The sequence below is a fragment of the Canis lupus genome, chromosome X (genome assembly GCF_048164855.1).
Source record: "Canis lupus baileyi chromosome X, mCanLup2.hap1, whole genome shotgun sequence".
In the NCBI taxonomy this organism is placed as follows: Eukaryota; Metazoa; Chordata; class Mammalia; order Carnivora; family Canidae; genus Canis; species Canis lupus.
In genome coordinates, this window is record NC_132876.1 from 42,374,876 (window position 1) to 42,395,454 (window position 20,579).

General features: G+C 43.7%; 1 protein-coding gene across 6 annotated transcripts in view; it reads left to right on the forward strand.

Moving 5' to 3' along the window:
* The window catches only part of COL4A6 (collagen type IV alpha 6 chain), a 288,595-nt gene that overhangs the window by 209,822 nt on the left and 58,194 nt on the right, over positions 1–20,579 (forward strand). For all 6 annotated transcript variants that reach the window (XM_072816549.1, XM_072816546.1, XM_072816548.1 and 3 more), the window contains 3 exons: positions 11,020–11,154; positions 12,392–12,436; positions 18,831–18,947. In XM_072816549.1, the coding sequence (XP_072672650.1) occupies positions 11,020–11,154; positions 12,392–12,436; positions 18,831–18,947 (297 nt within the window). The remainder of the gene's footprint in view (positions 1–11,019; positions 11,155–12,391; positions 12,437–18,830; positions 18,948–20,579) is intronic.

A 20,579-nucleotide genomic window follows, 5' to 3' on the forward strand; every position in this document is an offset into this window, starting at 1 on the left:
AGACCAACTTATCAACGTTCGTTGGTTGGGTTCAGAATCCCATCCCTCCTGCTTTCCTCTGCCTTATGATATACTCGTGTGTACATAAGTCATCTTTCTGACTCAGACTGACATCTCCAGGCAAGGTCAATATTACATTTCTTTCTATGTTCCCAACGTGTAGTACCATGGCTGACACACAGTAAGCACTCAACAAATTATTATTAAATTGGTGAGCTACGAGGGGACCAAGGAGATTGACTCGAGTTCTTTATCCTTGGTATATCTACTTCATGGGGTTACCAAGGGTGCCAACTGGGCAGCAAGAAAGATGAAGGGAAGAATCCAGAAGACTCAATAGGGATCCCTGGGTGGCGCAGCGGTTTGGCGCCTGCCTTTGGCCCAGGGCGCGATCCTGGAGACCCGGGATCGAATCCCACGTCAGGCTCCCGGTGCATGGAGCCTGCTTCTCCCTCTGCCTGTGTCTCTGCCTCTCTCTCTCTGTGACTATCATAAATAAATAAATAAAAGAAAAAAATTAAAAAAATAAATAAATAAATTCTGTTCCTCATTTCATTCAATTTTGTTCCTACTGAAACTTCCTCCTCATAAGCCCTTTATTCATCTCAGGGCTTCCTGCCTAATAAAGCTAGCAAATGGGGATTTCTGAAAATTGGGAGTTTGGTTATTAGAGTTTTTCCCCAAAAAAGCAAAGCTTTGTTGCTAGAATGAGCCCTCAGCCCCTCTCACATACATTGTCTCAACTGATGGTCAAGGCAGCCCAGGAAATTAGGTGGGGTGTATAAGGTCCTCATTTTGCTGCTGAGAAAAGTAAGACCTAGAGGTGAATTGGCTTTCTCAGGACCATAGAACTAGAAGTGAGAACAAGGAATAGAACCTAAGTCTTAAGATTCTCCTTTAAACAAGAGGCTTTGACAGGCAATGACAACATCAATCGAAGTATGCTGGAAGGCTTTCTTAAGAAAGCCATCAATCATACACAAGATGCCTTCAAAATTTGAAAAAGGGAAACAAAATTATGGCAAAGTAAGTATTGCAAGTGTGTCCAACTCGTCTATCAGTTTTAGGTGAAATTCATCCCAAGAAGAGCCATATTTATTTTCTCATGAAGTACAGAAACTCAGTACATGCTTTATAGCACACTGGGGCTCTTTGTGTAGTCTCCATGACCATCCAAAGGGGTGCAGAGGCTCATTCAACTGTCGGTAATGGCTACAGAAGTGGTGGTCCTGTTTTTATTTTTATGGCCTATTATTGGTCATATTTATAGGTTTGTTTTATTTTTGGTTCTTGTACTTCCCAATTACAATATTGGCACAAAAGGAAAGTCTGGTCTGGTTTCTGATGTGGTTTTATGAGACCTGAAAATTCTTCATCAACTTACTTGCTTCTATCTAGCAGACATCTCTGCCTCATCCTATTTTAACAATTATTGGCATTCCCCAGGGGCAAGGGAAATTATAACACATTTAAAGACAAAATTCTCCAATTTCTGCTCAGCACAATGATCATCAAATTAGTATCCTATGCCTATATTCCCTTTTCTGCTCCTAATTTAATATGCTGGCATTAGGGACTCATAGCACATCAGAATTCATCTGCAAGAGCCTAGTATATTTTAACTGTGGAACAATTAAAGGAGGAGGAGGAAGTAGAGGAGGGGGAGAGGAAGGAGGAGAGGATAGGAGAGGAGGAGGGGGAAGGGAGGAGGGGAGGGAGAGGAGGAGAGCAGAAGGGAAGAGGGGAGGAAGGGGAGGAGGGGGGAAGAGGAGAGAAGAAATTAAACAAAAAGAAATCTTCCTTTTTCTTTAAGTTCTGGGAGTGCCATTCCTTTAAGTGCCTTCTATGACTTTATTAATTCCATTAAGTGAATTTCTATTAAATATTACCTATTCCCATGAAAAGATTGGGCAAATTGAGATCAGTTGTTTTGCTATCAATGAAAATTCCTGTATCTGCCACCCAGAGTAGCTTTCACTGCCCCTTTTCAAGTGGGTTTGGGATTCTACATTCAGAGCATTGTCCAAGACAGAGAAACAATGCAGCTTGGTAGAAGAAGCAGAGACTTTTGTATCACCAAGATGAGCTTCACCAGTTGCTGGATGTGTGACCTCAAGCAGGTTTTTTATCCTCTCTGTATTTGGATTTCAATTTCCTCACCTATAAAATGAGTCCAAAACCTACCTGTTAGGGATGTTAGAGGATTTAAAGAGATGGATTAGAGGAGATGGGATTTTGTAAGTGCTTGGTAGAAAGAAGGCCATTATTATGTTAGAAGGGACATATTAGGGGTGTCTGGCTTGCTCAGTTGGTAGAGCTTGTGACTCTTGATAGCAGAGTCATGAGTTCAAGGCCCACATTGGGTATGGAGTCTACTTAAAATTTTTTAATTAAAAAAAATAGAAGAGAAACGTGAATGAACAAGTGGAAGGGAAGGATGCAGAGTTGCCTAGCAAGAGTTAACTTTATCACTCTGGGAGGTGTCTTTCCAAAAATTTCAACATGCTCACAATAGCCACTGGAATGGGTGTGTGTGTCTTTGCAAACAAAACGTGTAGATGCATGTCTTCATGCCTGGGCTGGCTGCTTCAAACACTGTTTATAGCTTAAGAACTGGAAAATAAATGTGTTTTCATTTGGCTGTTGAGGGCAAGCCTCGGATGCTGCTTCTTAGCTGTGGCAGACGTTAACAATTTGGGGAGGTTTCATACTTTGCTAGACACTGATCACCATTTATGTATGTATGTATGTATGTATGTATGTATGTATGTATTTAGATGGGGAGGGTCACTGCCCATACTGGCAAACTGTAGATGATGCTCTCATTATCAAGCTGAATCAGGGCTTCCTTGGCCACAAAATTGGTCTATCTGTATGATATGAGTCTTTGACATACCCTAGACCTATTTTTCCCCTACTGGTGTTCTTTCTCTTTTAATTTACTTATACAGCCAGTGCTAGCCCATTAGTGCTATTACTAGCAGAGTGGAATGTAGGGCTCTATAGATGGCTGTCTTCATATGTTCCAACAGAAGGAGCACAGAGTTGATTTGGAGGCCCTGATACCAGCTCTACGACTGACCAACTAACTGTATGACATTAGCAAGCCCAGTTAGCTAACTGCTTTGCAGCATGATGCCCTTAGCCTACTACCCAGATGTATTGTGATCTTCCAAAGGAAGGGCGAGAGGAAAAGTATCCTGATGTGTCTTAAGTATTTTGCCCTTCTGGGTGTTATCATTAGTGTCTCTCTTACCACACATTTCATGGCTAGGAGACAGACTCCAGCTACTTAGGCCAGAGTCTCAAAAGTTCTTGCATTTCCTCTGCCCCTGCACTATGGGTAAGATGGGAATTCGAGTTGGAATAAGGACAAAGTGTAGAATTCAAGCCACCTAGTTCCTAGGCTGGAGGTCAGGGAACTCTGCTTCATTTTCCCCAAAGGCCACACCGGGCTTTTTCAGGATAGCAAATAAGTCTTTTAGTATAATTGTTCTCCTAGCTAATGAGACTTGGAGGTGGCCTTCTCAAAGATTCCCAAGTGCACATTTAATTCTGTGTTTTCATTCATTCCACGGTTACTCCTTTTCCCCACAATTCTATTTTGAGTGTCTACTGCATACCAGACATGCCATATCTGGAGATATCATGGTAAAAGTGTCAACTGAACTCCCTGCCCTCTCAGACCTTGGTCTGGTGTGAGTAACAGGTATAGAATATCTCTCTAAATGGTCCCTAGGTATCTTAATCCCCACTTCTGCAAAGGTGGACTCCTCCTCTTCCACCCTAGACTCTTCTTCCCCCAGGCTTCCTTATGTCAGTGATGAGATCCATTCAGTTGCCCAATCAAGAAACCTAGGGGTCATCCTTCACACCTCCCTCTGTCAAACCCACCAATTCCAACCTAGTATTATGTTTCATTGTTCTTACCCTCTGAAATCTCTCTGAAATCTCTCTTCTCCCTGTCTTCACTACCATGAACCTAGTCCAAGTCACTGTTATTTCTCTCCAGGAGGTCACAGATTCCTCACTGGTTTCTGTGTCTCTGGTCTTCCTGCCCCATCCATTCCCTTCATGTGTAGAGTTGATACTGTATGGACTTTGGTTAAATTCCGTTCCCTTTCTGGGCATCAGCTTCTCCATTCTGAACTGGATGAGTTCCTAAGTCTTGTGCAGCTCTCTTTTCTGTGGTTTTGTGATGAGATGGTTCTTAATTGCACTCTGGTGCGGCTATCTGGACTTCCGACAAAGCTATTGCTGGCTTCTCAGGGTGCATATTCATTCATTCACTTACTCATTCATTCATCTCTCCATTCATTCAGCATTTACTGAGCTCCCACTGTGTACTAGGCACTGTACTTAGCACAGGTGATTCAGTGGGGAATAAGACACAGGACTCGTCCTTAAGGAACTAATCTGCTGTGGGGTATAGACACAAATAAGCAATCTAGCCCATTCTGTGGGGGTTGGAGCAATTATGGAGGGCTCCCTAGAGGATCTGTTATCTTTTACATTTTTTATTTTTTATTTTTTATTTTTTTAGACAGAGAGAGCATGTGCAAGTGGTGAGCAAGAGGAGGTGAGGGGTAGAGGGAGAGAGAGAATCTTAAGCAGGCTCCATAACCAGCATGAGACCTGATGCAGGGCTCAATGAAGGGATCAATCTCATGACCCTTAGATCATAACCTGAGCTGACATCAAGAGTCAGACACTTAACCAAATAAGCCACTCAGGTGCCCCTGGAGGAGCTAGTATCTTTATTAGAGCCTGAATGATAAATAGGAGCTAACCAGGAGAGCAGAAACATATACAAAGGCCCTGTGGCAGGATGCTAAGAGAAAGTAAAGAAAGATTGGAGGATGGAAGACCAGTTGGGAGACCAGATAACAGATCCTCTAGGGAGCCCTCCATAATTGCTCCAACCCCCACAGAATGGGCTAGATTGCTTATTTGTGACAATACTATAGGGGAGACATGAGGAAGACCTGGATGAAAACCATGGGAATAGAGAGAAATGGACAAGTTTAAGTTGTATTTTTGGAGGTGGAATTGACAGTCCTTGCTGGCGGATTGGATGTGAAAGATGATGAAAGAGAAGTCATGGAGAACTCTTCGGTTTCTGCTTTGGTCAACTTTGTGGATTGACTGTCATTTGTGGAGTTAGTTCCATTGACTCCAGAGGAAGGAGCTGGTTTAGGGAATGGGGTTGAGAAGAAGATGATGAGTTCAGCTTTGGTCATGTTGAGTTTGGGATGGAATATCCAGGTGGAGAGTCCCAGTAAGCCATTAGTTATAAGGATCTGGCACACTGAGAAGAGAAAGCAGGGCTGGAGTTTCAGATTGGGGAGTCATTAGCGTGTAGAGAAAATTCCTTTAGGACGATGAGCAGACACTAAAGAGCTGAGTGCCCAGAAGAGCCAGGACACAAACTCTAAATAAGGGGGCGGGGGAGAATGCTCTCATAGATGTGGGGTGCTAGCATATATGCTCATTCATTCCTGGGCACACACCACTGCCCCAAAGAGAGTTTCTCAATGCTATGTGTGCATCTCCCACTCTAACTTAAGAGAAGGAACATTAAAAGCACTCAATCATAACTTCTCCATTTTACCGTAAATGATACCTAATGAGGAAAGGGAACTGCTGCTTTCAAGCTACCTGCCAGGGTGTTTACATTCATTAACCCACTTAAATGCTTACAATAACTCTACACAGGAGCGACTATCTCTCAGAGCTCTGGAAACTTAGTGGTGAAGTCACTTGTCCAAGATCACCTAGTTCTTAAATGGCAGTAAGGAGATTTGACTCCAGATCTGATTCCAGACCCAGCACCATGATACCAGGTAACAGCACCACATCACCTCCTGCTCTATGGTTGGATCCTTAGGGAAGCCTGTACACACTCCCTTTTTCCCTTCTGCTTCATAGACATCATTTGCATCCCCTAGCTTAATGCTTTGCTCTCCATTAAAATACAAATTCCCTTGGGGAGAAGTAAACCTCTGAGTTGTTGTCAGTCATTTATGCCTCAGTGAGAATGAGTTTCAGATTCTTCCATACCCATAAATTTTAATTTTATGGGAGAAGGACATTGGAAATTTCAAGGAGGGCTATGAAGATGGAAAGGGACCTAATATGGAAAAGCTAGTCCCCTCTCCATCTCACAATTGTACCTAGTCTGAGGTGGGTGCTTTTAAGAGTCTTAGATGCTATTTCTGTGCAGGTGTACTACACGAGTTTCCCCATCCATGGTTTTGCTTTCCATGGTTTCAGTTACCTGTGGTCAACCATGGCCCTGAAGCATACAGTCCTCCTTCTGACCTGTGGTCATAAGGTCACTAGTAGCCCTAATGCCACATCACAGAGCCTACATTGATCCCCTCACTTCATCTCAACATATAGGCATTTTACCATCTTATATCATCACAAGAAGGGTGAGTATAGGACAGTAAGGTATTTTGAGAGAGAGAGAGAAAGAGAGACCACCTTCACAGAACTTCTATGACAATAAATTGCTACTGATTATTCTATTTTATTATTGTAAATCTTGTTTGTGCCTAGTTTACAAACTAAATTTGATCCTGGGTATGTATGTATATACGTACAGGGAAAAAGAAAAAAAAGATATGCACACACACACACACACACACACACATAGGGGTTTGGTGTATCTGCAGTTTCAGGAAACCACCGGAGGTCACGGTGAAACATATAGCCATGAATAAGGAAGGACTGCTGTCTTTTATATTGGACCCATTTCTGGGCCTGATACCCCAGTTATGTGGCTGGAGCTGTGGTTTGATCTGATTTGAGGTGACCTGAAACTGCATACTAAACCTCCATGCACTGTGGTCAGCGGGAGGCAGCCAGCCCAGGCTTCAGGCAGGCACTGCAGTTCCAGGCCTCAGACACAAGTCCCAGATCAGTCTCTTGACGATTAGACCCTGCTGTGCGTATTTAAAATCTCTAGCAGATGGAGGCAGGAGAGCTTGTTGGAAAGACTTGGAGGAGTCCCTTCTGCCCTGTCTGGGTCTATTTGCCAAAATAAATGACATGTATCAGGGCAGGGCATTGGTCCAAGCCCATTGAAATTCTGCAAGCAGTCCAAACAGTGATGGTGTCTCAGATTGGTTCTATGAAATTATCAGAGTTAGGAAGAGCGAAATGATGTGTGAGCATCTGGCCGCCATAGCCTACTGATGCGGACAGTCCCAGGGGCGGGTCCGGGGTAAGGGGGGCAGCCTCAAGGACCCCCTAGGACATCTGCTGCTGGCAAACAGGGAAAGAGCCACATGCTGGCAGCAGGCAGTCTGGTTTGAGTCCCATGCTGTTTTCCTCACTAGCTATGTGACCCGAACAAGTCCTACCCCTTCTCTCGGCCTCTTTTCTCCCCCATGTATAAAACAGAACCTAGATGAAATGGTCTCCAAGGGCCTTTTCTGCTCGAACATTCTGTGACTTCTCTGACACCGGTTTGATTTCTTTTTATTTGGAGTGAGCGAGGCCCACCCACCCACAGGCTTATCTGCAGCCACTGTGTTCTCACACTGACCTCTGCTGGCCAGTATGAAAAGTGCCACCTATAGCTTCTTTGGAGGACAAAAAAAAAAGGGGGGCAGCTCATCATTGATTTATTTTTATTTTTTTAAAGATTTTATTTATTTATTCATGAGAGACATAGAGAGAGATGTATAGACATAGGCAGAGGGAGAAGCAGACTCCCCACGGGGAGCAGATGTGAGACTCGATCCCAGTACCCCAGGATCATGACCTGAGCCAAAGGCAGATGCTCAACCACTGAGCCACTCAGGAGTCCCTTATCATTGATTTAGTCTTAAGCTTCAGTAGTAGAGTGGACATAGCGAAAGAAACCCTGTGCTCCGAAGATGAGCCAAAAAAGGACATACAGGGATCCCTGGGTGGCGCAGCGGTTTAGCGCCTGCCTTTGGCCCAGGGCGCGATCCTGGAGACCCATGATCGAATCCCACGTCGGGCTCCCGCTGCATGGAGCCTGCTTCTCCCTCTGCCTGTGTCTCTGCCTCTCTCTCTCTCTGTGACTATCATAAGTAAAAAAAAAAAAAAAAAAAAAAAAAAAAAAGGACATACAGCTGGAAGCACAGAGTAAGCATATTGAGAGATGGCTGACAAAGCAACCCACAGAAAAATGCATCTCTTGTTTCTTTTCTTTGCCATCCTCATCCGTTTCTTGTGCTCTGCGCCACCGTTCGGCAGGACCAGGGTGGGTAGGAAGATTCCTTGTCTCGTATCCCATGGCTGCTGGCCCCAGAAGGGCCTGGCACCACAGTGAGGAGGCGATTCTAGGCCAGTAGTACCTCAGAGGCCTCGAGACATCCTCCAGGACTCCCCTTCTGGCCCTTGGGTGGGGTCTGAGAGGTTTCTAGCTGGGGCCAGCCCAGAGGCTGTACCTCAGAGGTATGGATTCCCCCAAGGGCTGCTATTTCAGAAGCCCCTTTGGAAAAAAATTTGAATCCAAAGAATCCATGTGTTCTTGACAAGACTCACTTTAAGCTCCTCATGGCAAATTCAGCATGGCTAGCCAGCCAAGAGGAAGGGAGTGGGCCAGGGAATCCTGCCTTTTCTGGATGTAATCAGATTTCCTGTTAAATCCAGCCCTAGAATCACTGCACTCCTACCTCTCCTGGGTTACTCTGGCTGAGCATGTGCTCACAGAGGCAAGAGACCAGTGTTAGAGTGTGCCAGCCCATGTGCCCATGCCAGGCACTGCTCCGGCTCTAGTGATGTGAGCAAGATGGGAATTGGGCCATACCAAAATCTCTCTCAGTTCAGTGCTTTATCATGCTCTCTACCTCCCATCCCTTGATGTGGGAAAGCTTTGGGTAGGGCTCAGATTTGGGTCAAGCATTCAGTGCCCTGCCTGCATCCTCTCTGCTAGTAATAACATGGCCTTAGTAAGCCCAGCTTGCCCCCTTATCCTCCCACTAACCAGTCTCCTCCTCCCGCAACAGCCGGTTCTTATCTATCTCCCTTGTTTCAGCCTCAGGCAGGCTGCCCTGGCCTCATGCTGACACACACATGTTCTCCTGAATGCTCATTGATGAGTTTCAGCCCTGCAAGGCTGCTTTCCTCCCATCAGTCCCCTGTCCCCAAACCTCTGAGGGTTTGCTATGTGCTACTCTACCAAGTCTTCGAATTTCCTTCCTTGCTTTCCAGGCCTGCCTCAGTTGGAGCCCACTCAGCCTTTCCAGTGGGGGGCCATGACCCTCCCCACCCCAGCCGTGGGCAGAATGTAAGCATTTCCCAATGCTCCATGGCCAACCCTTTCTTTGTGTTCTTGTATCACTTAGGCTCTATTCTGGACTTATGCTGTTTGCTCTAGTTTTGTGTACATTAGTCTTGAAAGCTAGGCCCATTGGAGACTGCTTCATTAATCCTCAACACCCTGGCATTTTTAAAAAATCTTTTTCTAAAAAAAAAAAAAAAAAAAAAAAAAAAAAATCTTTTTCTTTTTCATTTTCATTTTATTTTGTTTCGTTTTGTACAGTAAAAACCTACAAGAGTAATAAATAACAGAATCATTATAAACAAAATTCCAATGGGAGCTAAGAGCATAAAAAGTAAAAGTTCATGGTCTCACCCTGTCATGCCAGAAATAAGCCCATTAAGTAGCCTGCAGCCCAGCACCCTTTATAGGCCATATGCTGGGTGCTGGAGAAGGTTGAGTGGTAGATGGTGCCCCCAAAAAATTGCATCTCCTTGGGAAGAGCATCTCTGTACTTCTTTGCATAATGAGTCCTTGTCTTCGTGGGCCTAATTGACGCTGGAACTTTTACTCCCGCCCCCCCGCACAGCAGGTGACCATTTACATCTCCCCTACTTGACTCTACCCACTATGTAAAGCATCTGTCCTGTTTGCAGCTTTTAAAAAGTAACCCTTGAAGGTGAATATTAAAGGGCATATCTAATGGGCTTTTCAGAGTTTTTCCCAGATCTGTAGGAAATTGCAGACAGTTAGTAAAAGGGCCGTGAGGTGGAAACAGAAAGTGTTTATGAAAACAGGCTTTCTACCTGGTATTGACGTTGTGTTCTCTGAGAGGTAATGCACATTAAAAATGCTTTTCATTTTTCTGCCAAGAATATTCAGTACCTACTGGGATTTGTTCTAAATGATAGACTAGCCCGCCTGTGTTGCACCCACTGGGGTTAATTCTCTGTCTCGGTCAGCTTTGAAATGTCAGCCTGAACTCTCAGACTTAATTGTTACAGACACTTTATAACTAGCACATTCAAAATCCCCAAGCTGCTCCCTCTTGCTATCATAATTGATACTTAATGGATATTCTCAGGCTTCTTGAATTTTACACATTCAACACTCTACAGATGGTGGGTTGAAGGGAGAGGGAGAGAAATAGAGAAGGAACAAATAAACCATGTGTGTGTGTATGTGTGCCCACATGTCTTGTCCCTGTAAGCATCTGTTTCCAGTTATAGCGATGGGGCCCTGGTATCTGCCAGCAAAGATGAGCTTTCACAGGTTGGTCAGCCCATGGGTTTCTGGGTTCTCCCCTCTTTGGACCCCTGAGGTAGTGTTCTTTAGGCATAGCCATTTCTGGACTTCACTGCAAGTATGGGGTTGGCCATTTGAATGTGAATTATAAAATGTCACGATGCTCTCCAGCATCGTGTTCTGTTCTGTTCCTACACTATTTTGACAATCTGATGGATGGCCTGGCATTAACTAGGAAGAGGACAATATTATCCTGCCTGAATAACTAATCTCCTAAGAAGTACAAAGTTGAAGGATCTTGGTGCACGTGAATCTTATTAAATGTGCTTATAAAATATGTTCTATCCAAATAAGCTTAGCAGCCCCGAAAATAGCCTTTTCTGATCTGTGCCTGGAACTTTGGCATGCTTTACAAGTCTCTAAGCTAAAATTATTTAGTGACGTGATGACAGTGTTCTCTGTGCATGGGAAAATAGGAAGTGTTGACTGTTAATCCCCCTTTTGGCTAATTGCACCCCTTCTCTCCATCTTAGGGGCAACCAGGGCCAATCGGAATTCAAGGTCCAACGGGTCCTCAAGGATTTGCCGGCCCTAGTGGTTTAGCAGGGTTGAAAGGAGAAAGGGGCTCCCCAGGCCCCCTGGGACCATATGGACCAAAAGGAGATAAGGTAAACAAAACAAAAACAAAAACAAAAACACCAGAGCTTGATTTTTCTTTGGGTAATGGACCACAGGTATGAAGGTGAAAGGTTCTAAATCCCAGTTCTATTATGGAACTAATGGAAATAATACTAATCCTGAGTACCTTGGTACCAGCCTACAAACCTTAATATGAGACAGGCTTGGTGATATGGGGCTAATGGATTGACTCATTTCTAGAGAGACTCCATGGCCAGCCAGCCATCAAGTGCAGGCGTTGGCTATTTGCTAGATAAGTGGGCTTGCTGGGGTGGGATTTCAGGTGGGTTTGAGGTGGACATGGGTCAGAAGGTCAATCAGATGGGCAAGTGAAATCAGGAATCCAAGGAAGGAGACTGGGAAGCAAGGTTTCAGAATGCTTGGGAGCAATCTGGGCCACAAAGATAGGGAAAGAGATGCAAAAAAGGAGATTGATCATGTCATGGTAGCTGGCTGGGTTTAGCAGCTTAGTTTAGGTTCCCTGCAGATTTTAATCACCTCCTATTCATCTATTGTTAAGGGAGGGATTCCCACCCTAAGGTTCTGGGGATGGCAGAAGACATGACACCTGATACTGGATGGAAGAGATTAACAGCAGGTTTATTAGTCACATATACTCACACCCCAGGGGAGAAGGATACCACACATCATGCAGGGCCACATGAGGGGTTGCACTCTGGAACAGAATAAACCAGAAGGGGCTGTGGGAGGCAGACTTTGTAGTATCAAAAAGGCAAGGTGCCTGTTGGTTCCTGAGGGAGGATGTGGTTGGCTTGTTTGAATAATTCAGTGGGCCATCAGGGAACTGGAAACCACAATTCAGGGATAAGCAGGAACTGCACCTGCTGTTTGATAAGGATGGCCACTTGCCTAGGAGACCTTATTTATGGGGGCAGAGTGGACAGGGGAACTTGTGGCTAGGCCTTTAGAGGCCCTCCCAGTTTCCCCAGATGTCAAAGTAGTGTGTAATATCAAGCCATTGTTTTAGGTCTTGCACTACATTGCTTAAGATTAAAACTGATTTCAGAACACAGACACATTTAAGACCTTGGTTAGAGGTAAGTCAGTCATCTGGACCTGGAGTAGGAAGCAGGGTGACACAATGTGGCAAGGGAGGTACACAACACTTAGCAACTTAGGTCATGGATCATATGAATGAACCCACTGAATCTAGAGGAGATCAATTCAATTGTCTCTTATGTTCCTCTTCTTACTTCTTTTTTCTAGGGCCCCATGGGAGTGCCTGGCTTTCTCGGCATCAATGGGATTCCGGTGAGTATTTTTCAATACTTCTTCTAGGTTGTGTTTTTTACAGCATAAGCATCTTGGCCTTCACCACATCTTGTTTCATGCCAGTGTGTTTCCGGGTCAAATGTTGAGATGCACATGATGAGGTGTGAAGAGAAGTGGCCACACATACTTTCCCAGGAATTTAGTTACAGGTGGCACTAAATTAGCTGGCTGGGCCATGTGCAGGCTTGACCATCAACATCTTAGGCACAATAAGTACAGTCTTGTGGGCTGAAAGGAGCTTTCATTGGGGATGATGTGTGGAGATACATATCACAGTGCATGCATACTCATATTAAGAAAATTAAGGGAAAAAAAGAATATTAAGAGGATACATGAAATTAGAAAAATACTTAGTGGTATCTTGATACATTTCATTCCCATAATTTGTTCTCTTCAGCCTTATCTCATTTCACAGTGAATGTCCCTTTAGTTTTTACAGAGCGACTGACTATTCCAAAGATCATGCGGAGACAGCCCCTTCCCTTTATCCTGAGGACCTGGTTTTGCTGGAGATAAGTGAGGAATTGGAGCTTACAGACATCTCCTTTTCCCATTTCATCTAGGCTGACCCCTGGGTTTCTCCAGTTTTACCCTGTATCCCCACTCATCTGGCCACTGGAGAGTCCGTGATTAACATTTTAAATGCCAGCCTTTAAAATACAGTATTTGCAACTTGCTGCTACCAGTGTTGAGCTCTGCCTTTTGGCACGTGTCTATATATTTAATCTTTAGCCTGGGCTGTGTTCATTTGTAGCAGTGGTTTTTAGTCTTGTTTAAGAGAAGACACAATGTGCGGAAGCTCAGCATACGGATCAGGAGAGAGTAGAGTTTCTTTGTCTGAGGGAAGTCTTAGAGACTGCTTTTATCCTTCCAACAACCTCTAAGGGCTTCTTCTGAACCATATCTAAGCACAGTTTGGCGAACCCTCGACTTAACAACTTCTTACGTGATACCGAATTATCATCCAGAATCAAGGAAGGGGGCTTCAATCTCTTTGCTGATCTGTAGGTGTTTCTCATGCCCCTGCTAGGTACTGTCGCTCTACTCCAGGGATAGAGGAAAAGCACATGGATCTACCCTCAAAAAATTATCATCTGACCCATTTTCTTTCCAGATCTAATATACATTTTTAGAGTTGGAGGACAGAAGTCTCATTTCCTTGTATCTGTTATATGTATCGACAAATGGGCCATCAGAATTCTGCATTTTATTCAAGTGCAGAGTCTGCAAAATGTCCCAAAATGGGCCAGCAGGGAAATGAATGGATGGGGCTGGGGGTCCTTTTATGACATTCTCTGGCATTTTCCCCTTACTCTGTTCCTATCTGCACTCCATCTTGAGTCTCCACTCAGATTGTATGTCTTCCGGGAGCCAGCAGGTAGGAAAACTAGAAAGCCGGAGAGCACCTCTTCCATTCCTCCTGTGGAGCTGAGTGGGGGATTTGGAGCTTGCAGCAGTAATATGCCCTTCCTCCTGTAGTCTCTTTTTAATGGGGGCTGGAAGGAGGAAGCACATCCCATGATACAGAGGCTGATTCCCATCCTGAACTGGAACATGCCCCAGCATCCAGGTGGATGCTTCTGCCTCCAGCTTGTGGCCAGGAGAGCCCTAGGGCTTGTAGGAATTGATCATTTCTCTCCTTGGCTTCATTGCTTGGGAGGATGAGGCACAGGTGTCCAGATTCCTCCAAATGAATGTGCTGCTCCCAATGGAAGTCCCCACCCTGTTGGCCCCTCTCTTGACCAAAGGTTGTATCTGTTTTCTTCTATTGATTGCTTCAGCTCCAGGCTCCAAGCCTCTCTTACTCCATGAAATTTTTCTCCCTTATTCCTTCCCTCTCTTCCTGTTGTTCAAGATATATTTATTGGGCACCTACTGTTTACTGCTTACATCTCCCTTCCATCCCTAATCTCCTAAGAGTCCTTGGTGTCCATTCCATGCACTCTAGCTCCTTATTACATATGGCCCATGGTATTTATTAGTGGTCTTGTAGTGATGGTCTTATCTAGCTTTCTTGAAATCACAGAATACATCTTCTGCTCCACTCAGAGGCCTCAGAAACGCCAGGGCTGAATTCGCCATATACTAGGAACACTAGAAATATTTGAGGGATTGACTCCAACCCTTAGTGCCCTCAAAAGCAACAGTCGTCAGACTGGCAGGACTCTTTCAGACACGGGAAAACATAGAGACCTTTGGCCCAGCCAGACTCATTATTTTGCTCAACATCTGACAGCTAAAACCAACAGCTTCCTCAGCCCATCTTTACTAAACTGGATGGCTGCACAAATCTGATGCCCTACTTAATATCGGCTGATCGCCAACATAGGCATCACTGATTTTTGTCCCCAAACTCCATTTTTGCTGTCATGTGGGTAGTTTCTGTGCACCAAGGGGCATAGCAACCAGTTGGGAGAATGGACAGACAAGCATTCAAGATATTCAACATGAGAATAATGTAGATTCGGGGTGGCAGGATTGCGGTTTTTAATGAAATCACAGCGGTTTTTAATGAAATCACAGCTTGGGGCTGTTGGCACCCACAAGAAATGTATGTTTATCAAATATTTCCAGTTCACCCAAGTTGGGAGCAGAAGTTTGCAAGTTGTCCTTTGCAACGTATGTTTAGCTTTTCTCATGGAGTTCATCTCAAAAATTTCCCTTCCTAGCGACTTGTAAATGAACACACCAGATTTATATATCTTTCAAAGTGAACACATACATACCACTCGCCAAATGGAAATTCTTCCTTTGAAATCTGGTTTCTGAGAAACACTGTTTTTACAGATTACAGCGCATCTTCTTTTTCTGTATGTTCGGTGCCTTGCAGTTGTACAGAATCCTGGTTTCCTCCCTCAAAGAGTTATGTTCTCTTTGAAAGCTAGCACACACATAGGTAAAATCACTAGCTAAAACCAGAAGGGGCAAGGTGCCAGAAATACTGTGGTACTACTGAGAATTAAAAGGAGATAGAGGGACACCTGGATGGCTCAGTGGCTGAGCATATGCCTTTGGCTCAGATCGTGATCCCAGTGTCCTGGGATGGAGTCCTACATCAGGCTCACTGCAGGGAGCCTGCTTCTCTCTCTGCCTATGTCTCTGCCTCTCTCTGTCTCTCATGAATAAATAAAAACTTTTAAAAAATAAATAGATAGATAGATAGATAGATAGATAGATAGATAAATAGATAGAATATTAGAGTTCAGCCCAATTGCCAGTTGCTTATCCTTGCTGACTTGCCTGGGAGAAGAAGACTGCCTGTTTATTGAGCTCCTACATAGAAAGCTTAACCTTGTTTAATTTTAATCATAAACTTGTTTTTAAAGATTTTATTTATTTTATTTTATTTATTTAAAAAAAGGAATTCAGGCAAGAAAACTACAGGATTGGGATCCAAGTAAAAAAATGTGGGTACCCATTTGCTTCGACGTGGATGGAACTGGAGGGTATTATGCTGAGTGAAATAAGTCAATCAGAGGATAAACATTATATGGTCTCATTCATTTGGGGAATATAAAAAATAGTGAAAGGGAATAAAGGGGAAAGGAGAAAAAATGAGTGGGAAATATCAGAAAGGGAGACAGAACATGAAAGACTCCTAACTCTGGGAAACGAACTAGGGTGTCCAGATTCCTCCAAATGAATGTGCTTTTATAAAAAATAAATTTATAAAAATAAAAAAATGTGGGTACCAAGAGGGTAAGAAGCCAGGCAGAGGTTTGGGTTTCAAACAGAACCAAGGCCTCAGGAGTAAGGAGGTCCCTAGTACTGAGTCAGCCTGTTGTCTTGCCTTAACTCATCTCTGTTACCCAGTTGAACAAGATAACCCCTAGCACATTTGGCTGGGATATTTTATTTTATTTTATTTATTTTATTTTTTTCCAAGTTGAATCTTTTTTTTTTGTATATTTTTTATTGGAGTTCTATTTGCCAACATATAGCATAACACCCAGTGCTCATCCCATCAAGTGCCCCCCTCAGTGCCCGTCACCCAGTCACCCCATCCCCCCACCCACTTCCCCTTCCACTACTCCTTGTTCATTTCCCAGAGTTAAGAGTCTCTCATGTTCTGTCACCCTCTCTGATATTTCCCACTCATTTTCTCTCCTTTCCCCTTTAATCCCTTTCACTATTTTTTATATTCCCCGAATTAATGAAACCATATAATGTTTGTCCTTCTCCGTTTGACTTACTTCACTCAGCATAATACCCTCCAGTTCTATCCATGTTGAAGCGAATGATGGCTGGGATATTTTAAAGTGGCGATCAGGATCCCAGGAATAGACACTCTACCTGAAAGGGTTAACTGAACAGGATGGCATGAATGGTATATGTCAAGGATGTAGGCATGATTCAGGGGAACTAAAATGGATTGCAAAGCAGCTGACACAAAGCTTTGCCCTCCCCTAGGCCCAAAGAGGAAAGAAAGAATGGTAACACTGGACCCCTGTTAGACCTGGAGTAGTTGCTGCTCAAGGAGAGCTAAGACTTGTAGACCAATGTGGCCATTGTCAGCAATATGGCCAAGGAGGGAGGGCATGTGGGAAATAAACAGTCTGCGCTCTTTCTCCTCCCCCCATTCTTTCATCTTCTGCCTATGTCTCCCAGTGACCAAATACAACTGGGAGACAGAGGGAAAGGGAGCCTCGGCGGCACTGTTCATAAAAGTCAGCCACCCAAGGCAACAGGATCTGGGGAAGGTAGATCGTAGATCTTTAGGGCAAACAAGAATGGCCATCTCATTTGGGAATAACATGTTGGGACACCTGGGGGGCTCAGTGGTTGAGCATCTGTCTTTGGCTCAGGGCATGATCCTGGAATCCCAGGATTGAGTCCCACATTGGATTTCCTGCATGGAGCCTTCTTCTCCCTCTGCCTATGTCTCTGCCTCACTCTCTCCCTCTTTGAACAAGTAAAATCTTTAAAAAAAAAAAAAGGAATAACATGTTAATGGCTTAGTAAGCTGTCTTGGTTTCCCCCATGCAGCTAAAATTCATCACCTGAGTCTGGGCAGGCACAGATTGCAGCAAGTGTATTGTGAAAATAAGTTTATTGACCATTCTTCCATTCTTAGTATTCCATGAGTCCAGCAGTCTAAATTCATACTCTTGCATCAATAGACTATCTCCTACCACTATAGTGACAATGAAAATGAATCAAAGGGCACCTGGTTGGTTCAGTGGTTGAGCGTCTGCCTTTGGCTCAGGTCATGATCCTGGGGTCCTGGGGTCCTGGGATGGAGCCCCGCATCAGGCTCCCCACAGGGAGCCTGCTTCTCCCTCTGCCTATGTCTCTGCCTCTCTCTGTGTCTCTCATGAATAAATAAATAAAATCTTTTTTTTTAAAAAAAGGAATCAAAATCCTATGGAGCATTTCCTCAATAAGAATCTAACCAAAGCTTATTTCCCCTAATAATTTGAAAAGTTGAGTTTTGAATGCATGGCTTGTTTTCCTCAAATTATTAAATATCCATGATTGGCTTTGAAAAGTGTAAATGGGAGGGTAGGAGTCTACCTTTAATTGACCCGTCCAGACTGCTGGTCTTTCAGGTCATCTCTTTAATCCCCACCCACCACATAACCCACTTTTGATAGATTTAGAAAGATCTATTCCCTACAAAAAGGTGGACTCTATGCACCATGGGCACTCAACTCTGGAAAAGTATTGAATTCTGATCAATTATGTGAATGATTGCTAATTCCCTGGAAAAACAAGTGCCTCAGTAGCAAGTATGGAGAAGAGGAAAAAGTATAGTTCCCTAACTGGAGCCATAGTCAGACATGATAGTGACTCAATAAGACTGGAAGTATGATTTTTCCAAGACTTGCTTATTTTTGGCCAAGCAGCTTTTAAGAGAGGTGGTGCTGTGGAAACTGATTCTGTTCTGTGGACCAAAAGCCAGCAGCATTTCCTGGGCAGAGCCATAAAAAGGCCCCAGGCTTTTCTAATACCAAAAGCCACGCCAGGCTGCCTAGGCTCCAGTCTATTCTACCATCCCAAGGCCTGATGTGATTCCCTGGTGGTAACACTTCAGCTATCAGCAAGCAAAGCCCTATCTTAGTACATCTTTGTACCCAGGGAAGATGAATTTCCCCACTCTGTGTCTCCCATCTCATCAGGCTTGATCCCTCTGGTTTTAGCACAGGTCCTATCAAAGCATTGATCCTTTGTGGGGAAGGGTAACACTAAGCTGTCATCAACTCCATACACCTGACTATGAAGGAAAGCTTACAAAAGCATAGTCCTCATATGGCTAAGGGAATGGACAAGGAACCAAAGTTGGGCAGCATACTTGGTTTCTCTTATTGTGGAGCTTGTTAGAATAGTTATGAGTTCTGTGGCTGACTTGATCTTTTCTTTTCTCTCTGAACAGGGCCACCCTGGACAGCCAGGGCCCAGAGGCCCACCTGGCCTGGATGGTTGTAATGGAACTCAAGGAGCTGTTGGATATCCAGGCCCTAATGGCTATCCTGGGCTTCTCGGACCACCTGTACGTTGCCAGATCTTTGTACATTTTTCCAAATGGCTTTCTTTGCCTCCCAGTGTGCTCTTTTCCTGCTTTTATGGACATCTCATTCAGCATCAGTGTAGGGCAACCACTGTAGCCCCTTGTCCAATGCAGGAGCCTATGCTGACGGCATAACAACATTAAAAAGTCTAAAGAAGAATACCAGTTGCAGGAAGTGTACACATGCTCCGCTACTTAGAGGGTCATTTTTTTTTCCAAATGGTGCTTTCAAAGTTGGCAAAATTGTTAAAGGACTAGTAAAGTTCAGAGCAAAGTACACACTTGGGCTATTTGATGTGTTCCCACATCAGATGACTTTGGAAGATGCAGTACTTGGAAGGATCACATGGGATCATAGGACTGATAGTGACCCAAAGGACTTGGCAAGCTTGGTCTAAACCAGTGATTCCTAACCAAGATTGATTCCCCACCCCAAAGGACATTTGGCAGTTACTAGTGACATTTTTGGCTGCCACACCTTGGGGTATGCTACTAGCACAGTACACCTTCCCCCCAACATCAAGGAATCATCTGTCCTAAAGCATCCATAGTGAGAAATAATTGAGAATCCTTACTCTACATTGACATAGTTTGCCACCCTCCCCCCCACCTCACCCCATAACCCTTGGTTCTGGGATTGATAAAACATTTATTAGATCCTGGTGTCACCACATTAATTCTATTCATCCAGGTAGGGCTCAAATATTTTGATCTAAAGGATATGTAATAGATACCATGCTTTTGCAAGGCTTCTTTTACAAGAGACTGGAAAGAGAAAAATAATACCTTCAAGCCCATTACCAACCTTACTTGAAATAATCTAAGTTACTAAGGGTACTGAGGTGATATATTTAGCTAGAAATCATACTATTAGATTCCATAGCTACATTAATTAATTGGCTTTTTTCAATACGTCTGATTCCAGTGCTGTACCATGTTCTTTTTTTGTTATTATTAAAATATTACATCTAACCTTATATTAGTTTCAGGTGTACAACATAATGATCTGATGTTTGTATACATTGCAAGATGATCACCACACTAAGTCTAGTTACCACCTGTCACCATACAGAGTGACAAATCTTTTTTCTTATGATGAGAACCTTCAAGGTCTCCTCCTTCATAACTCTCTGGTACACAATAAAATATTATTTACTCTAGGGGCACCTGGCTAGCTCAATCAGTGGAGTGCACAACTCTTGATCTCAGGATTGTAATTTCGAGCCCCACGTTAAGGTGTAGGGACTACTTAAAAATAAAATATTTTAAAAGTATATTATTTACTGTAGTCACCACACTGTACATGATATCCCCATGACTTCCTTATTTTGTAACTGGAAGTTTGTACCTGTCTATCCCCTTTGGCCATTTCACCCATCCCCTTACCAGTCTCCCCTCTGGCAACCACTAATCTGTTCTCTGTATCTGAGATTTCTTTTGTCTGATTTTTTCATTTGTTTTGGTTTTGCTTTTGATTCCACACATAAGTGACATCATATAGTATTTGTCTCTGTCTGTCTGACTTACTTCATTTAGCATAATGCCCTTAAGTTCCATCTACATTGTTGCAAATGGCAAGATTTAATTCTTTTTTACAGCTGAGTAGTATTCCAG